General features: G+C 58.6%; 2 protein-coding genes across 13 annotated transcripts in view; both read right to left on the bottom strand.

The window, feature by feature from the left end:
* Positions 1–3,657: 3,657 nt before the first annotated feature.
* Positions 3,658–13,688, bottom strand: CDH24 (cadherin 24). 4 transcript variants are annotated; one of them, XM_087423705.1, is made up of 14 exons: positions 13,568–13,687; positions 12,187–12,239; positions 11,711–12,014; positions 11,229–11,523; positions 10,923–11,042; positions 10,681–10,848; positions 10,318–10,505; positions 9,655–9,908; positions 8,529–8,665; positions 6,167–6,288; positions 5,974–6,085; positions 5,479–5,727; positions 3,984–4,978; positions 3,658–3,894 (listed from the first exon to the last, which is right to left on the bottom strand). In XM_087423705.1, the coding sequence occupies exons 3-13, from the start codon at positions 11,909–11,911 to the stop codon at positions 4,479–4,481; spliced, it is 2,346 nt and encodes a 781-aa protein (XP_087279831.1). In that variant the 5' UTR covers positions 11,912–12,014; positions 12,187–12,239; positions 13,568–13,687; the 3' UTR covers positions 3,658–3,894; positions 3,984–4,478. The 4 variants fall into 4 exon arrangements, with proteins under 4 accessions (XP_087279831.1, XP_087279839.1, XP_087279849.1 ...); XM_087423713.1 differs by lacking the exon at positions 12,187–12,239 and having other exon boundaries at positions 3,984–5,024; positions 13,568–13,688; XM_087423723.1 differs by lacking the exon at positions 12,187–12,239 and having other exon boundaries at positions 11,229–11,409; positions 13,568–13,688.
* A 985-nt stretch (positions 13,689–14,673) lies between these two features.
* The window catches only part of ACIN1 (apoptotic chromatin condensation inducer 1), a 32,434-nt gene continuing 28,859 nt past the window's right edge, over positions 14,674–18,248 (bottom strand). For all 9 annotated transcript variants that reach the window (XM_087423620.1, XM_087423626.1, XM_087423624.1 and 6 more), the window contains 6 exons: positions 17,756–17,901; positions 17,264–17,371; positions 17,016–17,123; positions 16,462–16,786; positions 16,270–16,370; positions 14,674–15,600 (listed from right to left, as the gene is read on the bottom strand). In XM_087423620.1, coding sequence (XP_087279746.1) covers positions 15,274–15,600; positions 16,270–16,370; positions 16,462–16,786; positions 17,016–17,123; positions 17,264–17,371; positions 17,756–17,901 — 1,115 coding nt within the window. In that variant the 3' untranslated portion in view covers positions 14,674–15,273. The remainder of the gene's footprint in view (positions 15,601–16,269; positions 16,371–16,461; positions 16,787–17,015; positions 17,124–17,263; positions 17,372–17,755; positions 17,902–18,248) is intronic.

The following is an 18,248-nucleotide window of genomic DNA, read 5'->3' as shown; positions in this document are numbered from 1 at the left end:
GAAGCGACAGGACTCGGGGTGCTGGCTCAGGGAGTGGGTGGGAGGATGGGGCAGCAGGGGGAGCAGCCTCACAGCTTCTGGCTCCAGCCCTTGTGAGATGCCGGCTTCATCTGTTCCAAGTCTCCATCCCTTTCTGCCTCCCAGAGCTGTTGATGGCTCTGTCCAACACGTTCCTATTGACGCCCAGTAGATTGGTTCAGCCCCTTCTCGGCACTGAGTCTTTCTTTCAGCAAGTACTTACTGTGTGCCTGCTACACGCCAGACACCGTGCTGGGTGCTAGACCTTTTTCTTGCCATCCTCTTCTCTGCTTTTTTCCATCCTATCCTGGTCTCTCTTCTTCCTCCTGTTTCCGTTCTCATCTCAGCTTCAGGGGGTCTGTCACTTTCTCACCTTGGCAAGGTGGGGTGACCAAGAGAGGAACCAGGTGGGGAGAGTAGCCCTGAGGGCGCAGGCTGGGAGGGGCAGGGCCAGTTCAGCATGGACACCGTGGGTGGTGAGGGGCTTCTCACATCTGCTCTCCTCCTCTGCCACCCCCCACCTGCTTGACTCTAATGACTATAATGATTGTGCCTTTACTGAAGGCAGTTCTCATGATAACTCTTTGAAGTAAAAATTATCCTCACTTTACAGAAGAGAAAACAGGTTCAGAGGGTTATGTGACTTGCCCAGGTCACACAGTAAGTGGCAGAGACGAGGCGTGGATCAGGCCTTCCACTCCAGAGCTGTGCCCCATCAACACAGCCTCTCCTCCCAGTCCTCTTCCCTTTCTTTCCTCTCCCCACCACGCAGAGCCCTGCAGGTATCTAGGGAGTGAGGTAGGGGCGAGAGGAGCTGGGCCAAGTCCCTGCCTGGTGGCCAGGGATGAAGGAGCCCAGGGAAGCTGCCCCACCGAGTCTCATCTGGTCCTACCCGCCGGGGCCTGGAGCCATCCCACAGCCCACTGTGCGCTCTGGGCTTCTGGGCCATCGTTGCTGCTGCCAGACTTCTCCTCCCCCTTTCTCTTTCCCCCCTCCCCCTTTCTTCCCTTTGCCTTCTTTCCAGCCTCTCCTTCCTGTAGCTCCCTCTGGGGAGTAAAGGAAAGAGGGAGGTGGCTGTGCCTGTGGGAGCTGCGGGTTAGCACATCCTCTCCTGCCCCTCCTGGCCCCCCTCCCACTCCGCTGTAAGCCTGGCTTGGAGATGTAGGCTGACAGCTCCAGCAGGGACAGCGCCCGGCCCCTCCCCTCCCCAGGCCAAGTGGAGGAGGAAACACACGGTGGGCCAAGAGATGGGACCTGAGGAAGGCTGCTGAACCTTCTTTCTCTCCTACAGCTTCCAGTTCCAAGATTAACAGCCACTCTTCCTCTCTCCTGGACACCCCTCCTCCCAGCCTCCAGCCCAGCCCTGAGCCCCAACCCTGCACCTCAGGCTAAGAGTTCCCCCAGGCAGGAGCTGGCCAGAAGGAGGAGACCTCTAAGCTCTGGTCTTCTGGGGATGACTAGGGAGGAGGGAGGAAAGGTCTTAGGAAGGAGAGCAGTGGGGGCAGAGGGGAGGAAATATGGTGGGGACGGGGAGCTGCAGAAAGGTGCCCGGTGCGGGAGGACTAGCCTTGGAGCCAGGGTCCAGGAATCTGGCTGGTGGCCTCCACAGCAACCCTTCACCCCTCGTCCACTCCTCAGCCTCAGGGGAGGAGGTGCGGGTCTCTGGGAGTGATAACTGGAGGTCAGGGACCGCTGGCCAGCCTGGTCCTGGAGGAGCACAGCAGGAAGGGCAGTATTTGCCCAGGGTTCCAGTGTGTGATTGACTCAGGCAGAGAGGGTGCATCTCCATGTGCAGCGCTGTGTGTGGGTCTGTGTTGTGGTGTCAGGTGATCCAGCATAGGTGTGTGCACGTGAGTGTGGCAGGTGATGCATGCGTGGTTCCTGTGTGCAGAGACTGGAAAGAGACCGGAAGAGAAAGAGCAACACCTGGATGAGGAGAGCGGTGCCGATGGGGGAGAAAGCCAGACTGTCACTTCTTTTGGGAAAACAGTCCAGAGTGTAGAGGAGGTGGGGGCAGGGTGCACCCCACAAGTTCACTACTCCTGCATCCTCCCACTAGCATCCTGAGAAAAGGCAGGGAGGGAGCGGGGGCCTGGAGCCTGGGGTTGCCGCCTGAGCCCAGCCACAGGCTGGCTGAGACCTGCATGCAGCTCACTCCTCTGGGATGCTCTGCGCCACTTCCCCCGCTTCCCATAAACCATAAACCCAGAAAGGAGGATTGAACCCAGTCAGAGAGGGCGGAACAGGAGGGAACCCCTCTTGCATCTCCTTTTCCCATCGCCTCCCCCCTTCTCTTTTCCTTCAGCGGTCCTGCCCCTCTTCACTCCTTTGACAGCTTCTGTCCTTCCAGGTGATGAAGTATTTGAGAGAAGCCTGTTTCCCTGTGCCCTGCTTTTTCCTGGAAGTTTAATGGGTTGGGGAGGACGGGAGGAGGGTGTTAGGGAGGCTGGGAGAGCAGGCGAGGGCCCGTGTCTCACTAGTCCAGTGCACCCCTCACTGCCGAGGAGTGGCCCACGACTCAGGCCCTCCTTTTCTCCACTTGTTCCTGAAAATTTGATGCAGACGTCAGGGGCAGAGATCTTGCCGTCCTGCCCTGAATGGACGACCTTGTCCCTCTGACACCCTGCTTGGGATGCTGCCTCCTTGTCGTCTCCTTCAGGGCGCAGACAGCCTGCTCTCGCACAGGCCTGTGGGCAGTCAGGAGTCCAGGTCCGACCTTCAGCAGAGTAAATGACAACTCCAGCCCTGGATCCGGGGTCCTTGTTCTCCCACCACCTGGCTGCCCTAACCAAGCAGGCGTGGGAGGTGTGAGAGAAGACATCTTCCCGTGGAAGAGTTGGGAGGGTCACAAGGACCTATCCTGACCCACCTACTCGGGTCTCTAGGAGCCCTGCCTGGAGTTAGGAGGCCTGGGTGCTTATGCTGGTTCCTTGGTGGATCCTTTCCCAGCTCAGGGAGTGGACACTGAGAGATGCTGGCCGTCCGCTCAGCTCCTACCCCGGGTGACTTTGACTCAGCCCGTCCACAGCCTGCCTCCCTGGTCCCTCTCTCCCTCCTTTGTTCTCCATGAAGAGTAAGACCATGGACTGGGGAAAATTCAATGTGACTGTGCCATCTCCCCCTGGCTCACCCTCCCCCCAGTGGCACCGCAGGCCCCAGCAGGGACTGGCTTGGCCCCCTGCTGCCCCCACCCACATTTTTTCCTGCGCTGGAACTCCCTTTCCTCTATTAGTCCTTTATCTCTCCTCCTCTCTTCTCAGCTCTCACCCTCTACTTCTCCTTCCCACCCTCCCTTTGGGCCAATCCCCACATCTTCATTTCCTTGGACAGTTTGAGACCAAGAGGGAACCCAGTGTGTTGGCAGTGGGGGTACAAGTCATTATTTCCTTACTCCCTGAATAGAATCAACCCAAACCCTCCTCTATCCTGAGGGACTTGAAGTGGACGGCCCTCAAGGGAAGAAAGAAAATGAGCGGAGGGGACAGGCTTGGGCCTCTTCTCCTGCCCTTTGGCACAGTGAACTCTGTACAGAAACCTGAGCGCAGTAACGGAAGCAGTGCCCCAGCTTTACAAAATAAAGTGTTTGTTTATTATGAAATTAGAGATGGAGGCCCCTCCCCTTCCTCCCTCTTTCCCCTTCCCCAGCTGCCTCCCCCATTCCTTCCCCTCCCTGCACCCTGAGGCCCCTGGGAAGCATAAAAGACAATGGCCAGAACTGGGAGGCCAGGGGCAGGCAGACAGCTGGGCAGAGCTCCAAGGAGGCGGCCACTGGGGCTGGAGCTCTCGCCCTGGGAGGTGGGCTGGCTCCCTCTCTCTGCTGGAGGCCGTGGAGCCAGGATGAGGCCATGAGTGATGGATGGAACCATGCGGGCGGGTCTGTAAAGACAGGAGAGCCCGGTTAGAGGTGGTGAGTGGGGGCGGGCCCTGGGCCACCCCTGTGCCCCACATGGTCTAGGGGCACTGACCTGGGACAGAATATCCCCTGCAGGAGGGTGGGCAGCAGTGGCTGGAAGTTTCTCTTGCTTTTGGGATGGACAACGAAAAAAACCAAAAAGCCAGTCACAGGGACCCAGAGAGAATGCGGGCAGATGTGGGCAGGAGACAGACACAGAGTGTGTGTGTGGGCAAGGGAGACAGGGAGAGCGTGCATGAGAGATTTAGAATTGAGGAGACAAAGACAGAGCCACGGAGAAAGTGGAATCACAGTGAGAACAGACTGAGAGTCGGAGCCACACAGCCCAGACGCGGACAGGGAGAGTGTTACAGACAGACAGAGATCCCTGGAGAGAGACACACAGACGACTCAGGAGGAGGGAGGTAGGAAGGAGGTCGCCCTGGGGAAGCTGGGAGTAGAGGGACACGGGACCGGAGGAGGCCTGGGGGCCCCTGGGCTGCTGCCGCCTGCCTGGACCCCGGGGGGCTCACTCAGAGGGCCTGTGCGGGCTGCCCCACGGCGGCGCTCAGGGGCCCGGGGGCTCCTTGGCCCCGTACAGCTCGGCCAGGGTGCGGAAGAGCGGCCCCCAGTCGTCCAGCGGCTCAGCCGGGCCCGGGGCGCCGCCGGCCTCGCTCCCGGAGCCCAGGGAGCTGAGGGAGCCGCAGGAGGAGCCGCGGCCCTCGTAGCCGTACACCTGCACCGAGTCGTAGGGCGGCATGCTGAGGTCGTCGTCCGCCTCGCGCAGCCGCAGCGCCAGGAGCTGCGCCACGTCGGCGGGGCCGGGGGGCCGGGGCCGGCGCGGCGCCCGGGCGCGGGGCAGCACGTCGCGGCGCGCGGGCGGGCCGGGGGCCGGCGGGGCCGCGCCGTCGGGGTTCTGCAGGGCGCTGATGTCGAAGGCCTCCGTGTCCTCCTCGCCGCCGCCCTCGTCGTCGTAGGTGATGATGTTCTCGCGGACGTCCTCCTCCTCCAGCACCATCAGTGCTTCCTGCTTCTGCCGCCGCAGGGCCACGAAGAGCACTACCAGGGCTGGGGAGAGGCGCACACGGCCGCTGAGCCCGGAGCACGCAGACGGCTTGGGACAGAGCGGGCAGTGAGGCCTAGGGGTGGCAAGCCTCGTTTGAATCCTGACTTCACCCCTTACTTGCTACGTGACCATGGGAAGTTGCTTAACTTCTCTGAACCTTTTTGGCCCTTAGATTGCTTGTAGGGAAAACATATTTAATATTGATCTCTTAGGGTTGTTGGAAGGATGAAATGAAATACCACAGTGATGTGCCCAGTGCCACACGTGGCCCAGAGTCGGGGTCAATAAACAGTTCTTATGGCCTGTTCCTGTCATTACAGACTGGTATGTAGGGATATGAGGCCAAAGCTTTTCTCTTGGATGAATCAGGCAGTGGGAACAGCCAGGCATGAGGGTTCCTTCAAACCCTAGGGTGGTTTCCCTATGTCCAGGGTCCTGGCTCCTCTACATACCCCCTGCAGGCCTGCACCCCACATCTGTGTCCCACTGAGGCCTGACTCACCAAGCAGGGTGCCCACACAGGTGACGATGGCAAGCAGGGCCCCGGTGCTGAGCCCAGTGGGTGAGAGCTGAGCCTCGGGCCGGCAGGATGCCACGGAGCCATCAGGCCGGCAGCGGCACACGCTGACAGTCAAGGTGGCCGTGCTGCTCAGTGCTGGCTGCCCCCAGTCCCACAGCTCTACGGGAACCAGGTAGGGGGCCTGGCGGGGAGGAGCAGGGCGGGAGGGCAGCAGCAGGCTGGCGGAGCCATCTGTGGGAGAGGGAAGGTGTTGGGGGCATTCCTGGGACACTTGCACAGTAGGGTCGGTGCAGCCCATGGAGACAGCTTTCCATGGGGAAGGTTTGCAAAGAGCTAACATGTGCAAATCCACATCTACCTTCTGTTGGGTGGAGGGCCCAGAAAGGTGGGCAGGGCTCAGGCAGGCTGGGGTAGGGGGTAGTGGAGGAGGACAGGAGGATGAGGCAGGCATGGCCATGGTTGCATGAGGCCACCCACCTCGGTTGTCCCGGACAGTGAAGTTGGCATCAGGGCCCAGAGGACCTTGTAGGGAGACACGGCTACTGTTGCCGACTTCATCTCTGTCCAGGGCCCGGATAACCTGAATCAGCTGCGAGGAAGAAGAGAGGCCTTGTATGGAGTGGGCAGCTGGAGGTCTTGAGGTCCCAACTCCTCTGCCTCAGCAGCTCACCTGGCCAGGGGGTGCAGAATCACACACAAAGGTGTCGTAGGGCTCAGCCAGCTGGGGAGCATTGTCATTCTCATCCAGGGTCTGGATGGCCACTTGCACCCGGGAGGCCTGTGCAGAGCTGTCTGAAGCCAGAACACGAACACATACACCCCACACACGCACACACAACAGTTTATACACAACACACATGATGCATGGGTGTGGATGCCACAGGGAGCACAGAGCACACACATGTAACACATGAAACACGCATGCAATATGCAGGTAGCAATGTTGTGAAATGAATGCAACAACACCAAGTGCATGCAACATTCAGGTAGTACCCAAGATGTGTGCAATACACATTATACATTCAACAGAAATGTAGCCCCCATGATATACATATACAATAACCCACATGCAGGGCACATGCAGCATAAACAAAAGGCAGACAGAAGATGCATACAGGACACACACAGACAATAGCCATGAAATATACAAACACATTCATACCATATATTCGATGTACACTCAGCGTTTAAAACAGATGCAACATACATGAAGTGGATATTTGATATATACAGTGAATGCAGTGTCCCACCCCGCCAGGGCCCAGAGAATGCATTTTCATGCACGGCACCAGTGGGATGGACACACACACACGCACACACACGCACGCCCCATCAGAGGTCTGGGAGCTGTGGTATAGCAATGAGTATCACTTAGAGTTGACTTTGGGGAGGGATGCACAGGGTACAAAGCCAGGCCAGCCTGGGTACCACAGCCAGACACAGGCCCCCACGTCACACATCCCTTCATCAGGTGGCTCCCACCATTACCCTGCCTTGCTCCTCACTTGCCATCCAAGAGAGGATGGAAATCGTGTATCCCTGCTCTCTTCTCCTAGGCTGAATCTCCTGGTTCCTCTAGCCTTTCCCCCGGGCGGGGGGAGAGCTGGCTGGCCCTGGTGAGGGGGCTGAGGTCGCAGCCTGGGCAGAGGAGGCTGAGTGGGCTGCCTGGGTAAAGGGTCTGGGATGCCCCAGAGATGGGGTGGGGCTGGGGTCCATTCCTTCACTTCAGTAAGGGTCCAGGGGCTTCCAGTTGATGTTGGGGTTTGGGTGGGGTTGCGGGATTTGACAGGAGGGTGAGAAGACAGTGAGGGACACGCACACACACACACAGGGCTACATATACACAGGCAGCTACAAACATGCTATGTATACACACATATACACACAGGAACATTCATACAGACAGATGTACATGCACTGCCACGCAACACGAAGCTGCATGGACATGAACGTGAACCTATACACCTACAGTTCCACACCCGAGAAGCAGTGTGGTGGAGCGGTGACAGCTCAGACACTGCAGCCTCACTGGTCTGACGGCTCTGCCACTTCATGTCTGGGTGACTTTGGGAAGTTAGTTAGCTTCTCTTTCCCTGAGTTTTCTCATTTTAAAATGAGGAGATAATCATACCTCCCTCATAAAGTTGTGGTGATGATTAAATGGATTAATCCATACTTGGTACTTAGAACAGTGCCTGATACACAATAAGTAATAAGTTAATATTATCTGTCCACGAACAGTCACATACATAAAACAACATATACAGACAGCTACTTGTACCTATCACCGTACACATCCAATTATACATGTGCACAAATAATAGACATATAACTCTACACGCTTAACTATATACACATATATGTTCAGTTACAGACATATACTTACAGATATATGTGTATGTATATGTATTTTTCACACACATGGAATTATATACACAGGTAAGTACATGCCCAGGTGCACATACACATCTAGCCCTTTACTGACATGTACAAACATCTACGCACTCAGCGACAACTCTCATAGACAGGACACACACAGCAGATGTGGGAAGCCCTGGGCATGAGCAGGGTGATGGGGGAGGTTCATAGAGGGGAGGGAGGTCTCCCTGCCTCCACGGGCCCAGGCTGCCCAGAGGCTGCTGGGGACTGGGGACTGACAGGGGCCCTCCAGTCAGCCCCCAGAGGAGGTGTCCAGCCCTTCCCTGGCCCCCGCCTGCAGCCTGAAGCAGAGAGTGGGCAGGGCAGGATCTGCCAGGGTGCAGGTTTGGGTTCATTAGGGGTTGGGAGCTATTTGAGGTTAGGTTTATTTCCAGGTTGGGGAAAGTCAGGTATGGGAGTGAATTTAAGGTCAGGCAGACCCGCTGTGCCCAGCCCAGCTCAGCCTAGACCAGGAGGCCTGCCTGTTGGTGATGGTCCAGGCTGGGGACCCAGTGGCTGTAACCACCCGTCCCCACCCCCACGCTCAGGGACAGCCCCTCTGCCAGGAGGCTGCTGCTTCTCCCAGGCCTCCTAGTGGGCCCAGGACTCCTCACCGAGCTCTGTGGCCAGCACTGTGATGTTGTGCCAGACATGAGCCTCGCGGTCCAGGGGCACTGCCGTGTGGATGGTGCCGTCTTCGGGCTCGATGGAGAAGCAGAGTTCTGGATCCGAGTGGGGGAGGATGGAGTATCTGGGGAAGGTGGAGCCAAGCTGGGGGCTGATCTGGGGGCAGGGCCAGAGCTTGCTGCCACCCCTCCCTCCTCTCTGTTCCCCTTGCTGGGCCTCATGGCTCATCTGGGCAGAGGGCCGGAGCTTGTTGGGCAGAGCCTGCCCCACCCATGCACCCAGAGCCATAATTCACATGAGGGTCCCCTTAAAAGAGGAATATCCTGAGAAGTCATCAATATGAAGCACCTGTCCTAAGATTCAGGGGAACTGGGTTTCCTGGGTGAGGGGAGAGAGAGAGACAGAGGTGGAAGGGGGTAAACTCTGCCTGTCTTTCAGATGTCTGGGCCTGTTCTGGGGGCCCAGGGACCTGTGTTCTAGCCCTCCCTGCTCTGCCTCAGACCAACTGTGTGACCTTGGGCAAATCATTTAACCTGTTTACTCAACTACCGAATGGGAATGACACCAGCTCCTCCTTCAGTGCTGTGACAGGGATGCTGGCGGGGGTGGAAAGAGCGGCTCCTCTCCAGGCCCACAAGTCCGGATTTGAATCCCAGCTCTGCGACCTACTGACTGTGTGGCCTTGGGCAGGTTACTTAACCTGAGAGGTCAGGGCCTGGCCTCTCAAACAACTGGTGATGACAAAGCCTACCTCATAGGGCAGTTGCGAGAATTAAATGTTACCACGTGGGTAAAATAAACTGTGAAGTGCTGAGGGAGTGATCAATAGTGACAGCCATCAATCGGTCAATCGCACTTATCAGATGAGGTAACATCTGATTGCACTGCCACTGGGAGGTGCCACTCTTATCTGCCCAGAGGGACGGGGTAGAGTGGGGAGTGGTTAGCCAGGTCCTTTAGCACGCCCGTGGCCCCCAGACCCGCAGCCAGGGAGACCACTGCCAGGAGCTGAGTGTGATTTGCGGTAAGAGGGGCACGTCCTTGGATGGAAACAGCCTGTCCTGGGCTCCTTCCCTGAGGCCCGGCCCTGCCCCGGCCCACCCCCGAGCTCACCTGATTGGGCTGGCCGGGGAGTCCAGGTCAGTGGCTGAGACCTGGCCCACCAGCGTCCCGGGAGCCTTGTTCTCGGGCACTGCCAGGTGGTAGGCAGCCTGGGTGAAGGCAGGTGGCTCTGGGGCATCCTGTACAGCCACACGCACCGAGGCCACGTCCTTGAAGGGCCCTCGCCGCAGGTAGGCTGGGTCAATGAGCGTGTTGGTGGCCTCCACCCGGAAGGAGTAGGAGTGACGGGTCTCGAAGTCTAGGGGCTGTAGTAAGCAGAGATGAGTGGCTGAGGCGTGTGGAAACCAGGGCAGGCCCAGGCTCCTGGAAGGTGAGGAGTCCCTTCCCCACATGCATCAAATGCCCAGCCCTCCTGAGAGGAGAGGTGGGCAACAGGGGGGCAGTGCCTGGGTAGTCAGGGTGGGGGCAGATTAGTCAGTAGCTCTAGGTCTGCCCCCAGCTCCATCATAGACTTGCTACAGGAAAGTCTTGAGCCAGTCACTCAGTCCCCCTTTCTGGGCCCCAGGCCCTCATTTGAAAGATGAGGAGATGACCATGATCTCTGAGCTCCAGTATAGGGGTCCTGAGTGAGTGTGTTCTAGACCAGTTAGAAGTGTGTCCCGTGGGGCAGGAGGAAGGTATGAGTCTGCAAGCGTTAGCAGACAGGAGGCTAACCTTGCGGACAGTGAGGAGCCCGTCTCGACCTTGGGAGTCTGTGCTGATGCTGAAGGCCTCGGAGCCCTCCCCATCCAGGATGCTGTATGCCATGAGGGCGTTGTCTCCCAGGTCTGGGTCCTGGGCCCGCAGCCGGCCCACCAGGGTGCCTGGCCCAGCTGTCTCCACCACAGAGAACTGGTACAGGCCTTGAGGGTGGATGGAGGGAGACACTCTTAGAGAGGTCCCCAGCCCTCCTCCCTCTCCCAGCACTTCCTTTTCCCCGGGGCCTGGATAGGGGAGCGGTGGGGAGGAACGGTTTCTCCAGAGGCTGATAGGGTGCGGTGGTCAAAGGATGGCTCAGGCTGAGCCCTGGCCCCTTACTCTGAGGGAACTTGGGGGGGTTGTCGTTGACATCGCTGAGGGTGACCGTCACCGTAGTGCTGCCCGACAGCCCCCCCATGTGGCCGCCCATGTCCTTGGCCTGAATCACCACCAAGAACTCCTCCTGCGTCTCCCGGTCCATGTTGGGGATGGCGGTACGCACCACTCCTAGGGAGAGATGCTGGGTCAGGTGGTGCCGGTTACCATGGCTGCCCCATCAGGCCCCCGACCTCCATCCTCACCAGTCTGGGGGTCCACAGAGAAGAAAGGCAGTCCGTCCAGCACGGTGTACACCAGCTTGGCGCTGTTCCCATAGCTGGGGTCATCGGCGTCGTGAGCAGTCACCTGGATCACTGACGTCCCTGTGGGGGATCCCGGCACCTCGCTCAGCAGGGGCAGGGCCGGGTGGGGAAGACCAGCAGATGAGGGGGACCCAGACATGAGTGAGGCCGAAGGAGGTGGGTTCTGGGGCAGAAAGCACTGGGGGAAGGAGAGGTGAGGGCGCTCCAGGAGACAGGCTCTGGGACATTTGGAGTTGGGGTGCTCACCGACGTTGGACATCTCAGGCACTGTGGCGTGGTAGGGCCCGAGGGGAAAGATGGGTGGATTGTCGTTGATGTCTTGCACCTTGATGATGAACTCTGATGGGGGCTCCAGGGGCCGGTTGGAGGCTCGGTCCACGGCTTGGGCCAGTAGCACATACTGTGCCTTCTCCTCCCGGTCCAGGCTCTTGGTGACATGAATATTGCCTGTGGCCTCGTCAATCACAAATACGGTGCCTGCCCCCTCCCCCGTCAGCAGGTACTTGGTGCGACCCTCGCCCCTGTCCACATCCGAGTGCAGCTGTAGGGGTCAGGGAAAAATGGCACTGGGTTCCAAGCATAGGGACAGAAGGTTAAAGAGTCCAAGTCTAGGACTGGGGGAGTGTTGGGAGTCCTGAGGGACCAAGGTCACTGCAGAGTGATGAAGGTGCAGGGCAGGGCCTAAGGGCCTCGAGAGTCAGGGCAGACATGGAGGGGTTGATCCTTACCTTGCCAATAAGGACAGGCTCTGGACCGGCATATTCCTCAATGACAAAGAACTGGTTCCACACCCAGCTCCTTCGGGTCCGCAGCAGTGTGGGTCCTGGGCCCCCCCGGGACCCTGCCCAGGCCTGGGCTGGGGCTGCCAGGCGCCCCATGCAGCACCAGCCACCCAGCCAGGCCAGCAGGAGCCTCACCAGGCCCCACATGTTTGGGTTCCAGCCAGGGCTCTGTTCACTGCCCCTGGGTGCTGAGGCATGAGCTGGCTGGGCAGAGGAGCAGAGGCGTTGGGGCTACCCCATGGATCCACACCTGTGGGACAGGTAGCTGTTCAGGGTCAAGGAAACCCTTAACCCTCTCCCCCAACCAAAGTTAGATGCTGAAGATGCAGACCTCCAAGGAACCAGACACCCCACTGCCCACCCAGACTAAGACAGAGCAGACAGTCTGGTCCTTCCCTCCACCCAGGCTCGCCTGTATTCACCTCCAGCCCTCCAAGCTGATAAATCTCCAGCCAGTCAACTATGAGTAGAGAAGCTGGGGAAGAAAACAGGAGAGGGGGTGCTGGGAGCGCTGGGAACCCCAAATCTGGCCCCTGTCCTCCCAGGTTGGGCATGCAGCCAGGGGGCTGGAGGAGATGGGGGCTAACAGGGAAAGGACTTAAAATCCAGGGGTTGGGATCCATGGAGGTGTGGCCTCAGGGTGTCTAGGATCAGGCAGAGAGATGACAAGGAGTGCAGCCTAAGACAGGCCTGTGAAAGTCGCTCCTCCACAGGGAACCACACCTCTCCAGAACCTGCCCCCAGCCCACCCTGCCAGCTGAAGACCTTGATGGGGCACCCGGTTCATGAGGCAGATTGGAGGGCCAGAGCTGAAAGAAGAGGGGGTAGAGTTGGGGGCAGGGCCAGGAGACTGGGGTGGGGGAGCAGAGGCAGACCCAGAGGCTAGAGACACAGCGTGATTGAGGGTGAGACCAAGACTCAGGGACTGTCTGGCAGAGACAGAGACAGAATGGCAGCAAGAGACAGAAGGAAAAAGACCAAAGGAGGCAGCTGGGCATCTGAAAGGCAGAGAGGAGTCATAGGTACCAGAGTTGGGAGTGTGTGTGTGTGTGTGTGTGTGTGTGTGGAGCGGTGGAGGGCAGGGGGGCTCTCATCCTGTGTGGTGGGCGGGCAGGGGCAGCCCCCAGCTGCAGGGGTCAGACCAGGCCGCCAGAACTTCATTCTGGGAGAGAGGGCAGCCAGGAGGGGCTGTGAGGGAGAGGACCCTTCCCAGTGTGTCTCCTTCCTCTCTTCCTGGGAGGACCCCTCAGGTAGCTGTGGTTGGGTCCCTCCTCCCCCAGAGAAGACACACACTTGACAGTCATTTCCCTCCCTGGGGAAGAGGGAAGCCGGAGGGAAGCTGGGGGACCAGGGAGGGAGGCGGGATGAGGAGAGAAGGAAAGGGATAGAGGAGTGGGAAACAGGATAGAAGGAAAGGGAAGAGGAGAGAAGAGGAGGGGACAAGGGATGGAAAGGAGAGCGGGAAAAGGAAAGAAAGATAGAGGCAGAAAAAGGCAAAGAGGAAGAGGCGATGGAGAAAGACCGGGCAAGAGAGAGAGAGAAGGGTTGGGGAGACAGAAGGAAGGGGCAGAGAAGACAAACGGGCAGAGAGAAGGCAGGCGAAGAAAAATCGAGGGAGAGGAAAATGGGAAAAAGAGGGAGAGAGGTGCGAGGCAAGAAGGGAAAGAGGTAGAGCGCGGGAGAAGGGAGCCGGCAGTGGCTCCCAGCCGCGGAGCGCACCGCTCGGAAGACACCCGCAGCTGCGGGCCCCCTGCAGCCCCTCCGCGGATTCCCGACCCCGGGCTCCGGGGCAGTCGCCCTTACCTGGCAGCACCGAGGGGCCCAGGCCCGGCAGGGAGCGCCCCCGCCCGCCGCCGTCGCCGGGTCCGGGGGCGCAGCCCCGAGCCGATCGGAGCGGGCGCCGCGGCTCCGCTGCAGGTCTGAGCGGCCCCGGCGAGAACAAGGGAGCGAGACGGAGGGGGCGGGGGAAGGAGGCTCCGCCTGCGGAGGAGCGAGGCGGCTCCGCGCCGCGCGGGAGAGGAGAGCCCAGCCTCCGACCCTCCCCGGCCAGCCCGGGCTGCGCGGCGGGGGCGGGGGCGGTGCCTGGCTCCCGCCCCCTCGGCGCTGCCGGGCCGCCGGGCGCATACAGATGCGACTTCCCTCCAGGGCCGGCCCGCAGCGCCCGGCGGGGCACTCGGGCGGGAGGACGGCCAGGCCGTTTCCGAAGAGCTGGCGGGGAGGGCGCACCCGGAGGCGCGAAGCGGCCCGGACGCCCCCGGCAGCGCGGCCCCCGTGCAGGGCGAGCGCGCGGTGAGGCAGGGAATTAGGGGTCCACTGCGGAGAGGCCCGGCTCCCCGCTCCCGGACCGGCCTTTGGGGCTGGTGTGGACCCTTGCCGCACGGCGGCGGCGTTTTGGGAGCCCGAGCAGGGAGGGCACGGTAGCTGGTCGGTTGGGGTGCGCTTAAGGACGGCAGAAGGGTCCAGAGAGTCCGCGGGCTGGGCCCAGGGAACAGGGACGGAGGCACGACATCGGCGGGAGGGGACGGAGGTGGGGAGTGGAGCGTTTTGGGGAAGCTCCTTTACAGGCGCCCACTGAGCGAGCGGCTGCCGCCCCCTGGCGGCAATTGTGGGAGGCACCTTGAAGGTGGTGAACAGGTGACCAAATGCCTCTAGCACAGGACCTGAACAGGGAACAGGACCCTCCTCTTCCCAGGGGGTCTTCCCCTCTACCCTCCAGTGAGAAAGACAGTTGTGGTGTGGTTAGAGCCAAGGCCGGGATGGAGAAGGGTGGGCAGTCCCTGCTCCAGGAAGCAGCAGCCTAAGTAAGTGTATGGAAAGGAAGTGATGCTGGCTCCATGCTACAGCCATCCTCTTCAATTGGGTTTGGCTCTCACCTGGGCCCTGCCCAAAGAAAGCCACTCACACACTAGTTAAAACTAAGTCAGATTTTTATTATTTTCCATAGACCACATCATTTAATAATAAAAAAAATAAAAATAAAAATTGAACGAAAGGAAAAAGGTGGATATAAAGTGGAACCGGTGGGCAGGAGGCAAAGGCTGCAGGACAGAGACTGGGAACTGCAGGGGCCCTGGGACTCAGGAGGAGATGCTGATTCAGCTCATAGGTGACCCAGTCCTGGCCCCGGCTGTTCCCAAGAGGGGGTTGTGAGTGCCCAAAGGAGGTGGTGAGCAGGATGGAGGAAAAGTGAGAGGTTTGGGGCTCCTAGCTGTTCCCCACCTCTAGGCCATCTCGCTTCCCTAACCTAGCTCTTCCCCCCTCACAGACTTAACAACGGGGAATGAGAGGGAGGAGAGGGCCAAGTCCTAAGAGACAGGCTATGGGGTGGGGGGAGATGGCCACTGCTCCATTTGGTATGTGGGGACAGGTGGCAGCCATACTTCAGCATTGGGCAGATGGTGTGAAAGAGCCCTGGTTCCAGGGTGGTGGAGATTGTACCTATCCCTTGTGGCCTTGAACCCCCGGGGGCAGATGGCTGGTGCCTGCAGCTCTCCCTAGTGTTCTCCCAGCTAGCGGCGCCCACCCCGGTCCCGCACAGGTGTGCTCCGACTCCGGCTCCTGCTGTGGCGCTTGGTGTCTCTGCGGTCCCTCTCCCTGCCTCGCTCCCGGTCCCTTTCCCTATCCCGATCTCGATCCCCCCTGTCCCGCTCCCTGTCCCTCTCTCTCTCCCTGTCCCTCTCTCGGCTGTGCTCTCGCCGCTTCTCCCGCTCCAGCTGTCGGGTCCGCTCCCGCTCCGCTTCCTTCTCCCGCTCCTTCTGCTCCTCTTCTTCTTGCTCCTTTCGCCGCTTCTCACGCTCCTTGGCCCGTTCAGCCCGCTCGGCTTCCTTCTGAACAATCTGTTGCAGGCAGGAAAGGCAGAGAACAGGCACCTGAGCTCTGCGCGCAGCATTCCCGGCTGGTCTATGTGCCCCTGGACCCCACACTCCTAGCTCAGGGTCACTGTCAGCTTTGCTGTTAAGCAGGAAGTGAGGGCCGCCCTTTGCTGGGGGCGGGGGGGTTCAGCAATCACATCTGTCCTTGCCCCAGAGCCCCAGTCGCTCCCTTTTATACCCATGGCAAGTAGTGGCACCATCCATGCCTGGCCTCTGGTATTTCCCTAGCTACTTAGGGACAAATCTCTTCTCTCTTTAGTTGAGTAGCCTAAGCATAAAACTCCCAAAAGGCCCATCACAAAGAAACTTAAATTTAAAAAGCAGAGAAATGGATGAGTTTACCAAATACAGATTGCTCAGCTAACTAAAACCAATTTCCACAAAGCGAAGCTGGCTCAGCCACCTACCTAGGACGCACACAGTTCCTGTCTTGGCATCTCCCTTCACCCTCTGAGGTTTGGCTTCTCTACGACAGACTCATCAGCTGGTTCTTAAAACTGCCTCCTTGATGCTTAGTTCCTTCCCTCATTATCCTAACCTGGGCCCACTAACTCTTGCAGGCTGGTGACTCCCCCCTTGCTCTGCCCCGCTTCCCTGATGCAGCTCTGAGCAGGGCAGGAGGCGGGCACTCACCTGGCTGTCAGTCAGCGGGAGCCAATAGATGCAGGGAGCTGCTTTGGTCTTCCGGAAAAGGTCATCCAGCAGCTTGGCAGGTGGTTCCTCCTGAGCTTTCTCTGAGGTGGAAGAAAGCGAATCAGACTTGATGCCTATGACCCTGTGCCCATCCCACCTACCACTGAGTATGGGTGCCCCAAGGCTAAGCACCTTTCTTCTCACTCTTCTTTTCTTTAGACTTTGCACGTTCCTTGCGGCGGCGGTCACGGGACCGTGATCGGGAACGGGGCCCTTCTCGAACTTTGTCCCGATCCCATTCGCGCTCTGATCGAGTTCGCTCTCGCCGCTCCATTTCCCGTTCCCGCTCTGCCCACTGTTCTCGCACCGCCCGCTCCTGTTCCCGCTGCTCTGCCCGGGGATGCTGTGGTGGCTGGGCTGGGGGTGGGGGCGGAGGGTGCAGAGGCCGTGGAACTCCCTGCTCCTCTGTCTTAGTTTCAGAGGGACGGTCCACCAAGAGGCCCCGATGATAATCCAGCTGTGGGCAGAGGAACAAGGACAGTCAGGAGGGAGATGACATCACTCCCACTGAAGCAGCTCAGGACCCAGGGCACAGAGACTTCAGAGCCCCATGGTTCAACTAAAGGAACCAAAGGGGAGGGAGAAGGAATCCCATTGACTGCAGGTTTGGCCAGGATCTTGGCTGGAATCTAGCAGATACTGGCCTCCCTTGCCCCTCCCCTCCCTCCTTTCCCCAGGTTTCTTACCTCATCTTGCTCAGCATAGTCAGCACAAAGGAATTTGGGATTGGACTGGGGCCATTTGACCCCATGTAGAGCGGTACGGGTAGCAACTGCTTCCTCTACTGTTGAGTACTGGGGGAGGAAGGGAGAGGGCAGAGGGTCACGACAGGCCTTCAATCCCTCTCACTGGCCACAACGCCCTCAAACCTGCCCACACTGGTCACAAAAGGAAGTATATGCCACAACCTGGAGAATCAGCTTCTTGCCCTCACCGTTACAAAGCAGTGGGATTTGATCTTGTCAATCCAGAAGGCCTCTTCCACCAGAGTTCCCGTACGTCCCAGCAATTCCTTCAGTTGGCCTAAAGTGAAGGGACGAACCTGCCAACGAAAATGGAGTTTCAGGGTCTTGAAGAAGGCAAGAACAATGCACATCTCACTGGTCTCAAGATTTCCCAAGCCGCTGTCACAGAAGTACAGCTTCAAAGTCTGGATGAGGGCAGAGGTTAGGAACCCTCTAGTAGGAAGGAGAGAAGAGTGGTAACACTAACTGAGACATTATGTGCCAGGCTCGCTGCAAACCCTCAAGACAACCCTGCAGGCTGATGCTTTTTTCAGATGAGGAGACAGGTGTGAGATGAAGCAACTCGCTCAGAGTCGATGAGTGAGTAAGCTGGCAGGTCTAGGTGCTGAACCTAAGAAGCATGAGTCCAAAGCTCCAACTCTTAACCACTAAACAAGGCTGCACCGTGGAAAACGACTTACCAAATTGGAGATGTGGACGATGTTACTGATCTTGCCCCGGGGCGGGGAGGGCACCTGAGCAGTTCGGACTGGGTCATCAATTGTAATGGAAACTCCAGACTTCTGCTGGCTAATGGAACGGCGAGTTAAAGTATCTCCTAAAGTCACTATCGAATAGAGCACACGAATGGTTTCAGTAGGGAGCACTGATGGCTCTTTCACCTCCAATATGACTTTCTTTTATTCCCTACCAAGCAGTCACTCTTCTGTCTAAATGTGCTGAGCACCTCTAAAGAGCAAGGTACTGTCTAGGCTAATCTCCTGACTATGGAGATTCAAAGATTAAACAGATTCGAACCCAGCCCTCACGTAGTTTAATAACTAGAAGGGGGAGATAAGACAAATATGTAAAACACTAATACAAGGCAGAAAACATGAAATGCTGAGAGAGGTCCAAATAAAGACCTCTGGGAATTCAGGGAGCTGCATTACTTTCCACTCAACGCTTCACCCA

Source organism: Ceratotherium simum, chromosome 3, assembly GCF_057802395.1.
Source record: "Ceratotherium simum simum isolate JZ-2026a chromosome 3, ASM5780239v1, whole genome shotgun sequence".
Classification (NCBI taxonomy): domain Eukaryota; kingdom Metazoa; phylum Chordata; class Mammalia; order Perissodactyla; family Rhinocerotidae; genus Ceratotherium; species Ceratotherium simum.
This window is presented reverse-complemented; position numbering and strand designations above follow the sequence as displayed.

Coding starts and splice junctions, on each gene's coding strand:
- CDH24 (XM_087423705.1), bottom strand. CDS start 11,911: ATGTGGGGCCTGGTGAGGCTCCTGCTGGCCTGGCTGGGTGGCTGGTGC. Junction 8,666..9,654: donor TCCCCGGCCAGCCCAATCAG/GTGAGCTCGGGG, acceptor CACCTTCCCCAG/ATACTCCATCCTCCCCCACT. Junction 6,086..6,166: donor ATTCTGCACCCCCTGGCCAG/GTGAGCTGCTGA, acceptor TCTTCCTCGCAG/CTGATTCAGGTTATCCGGGC.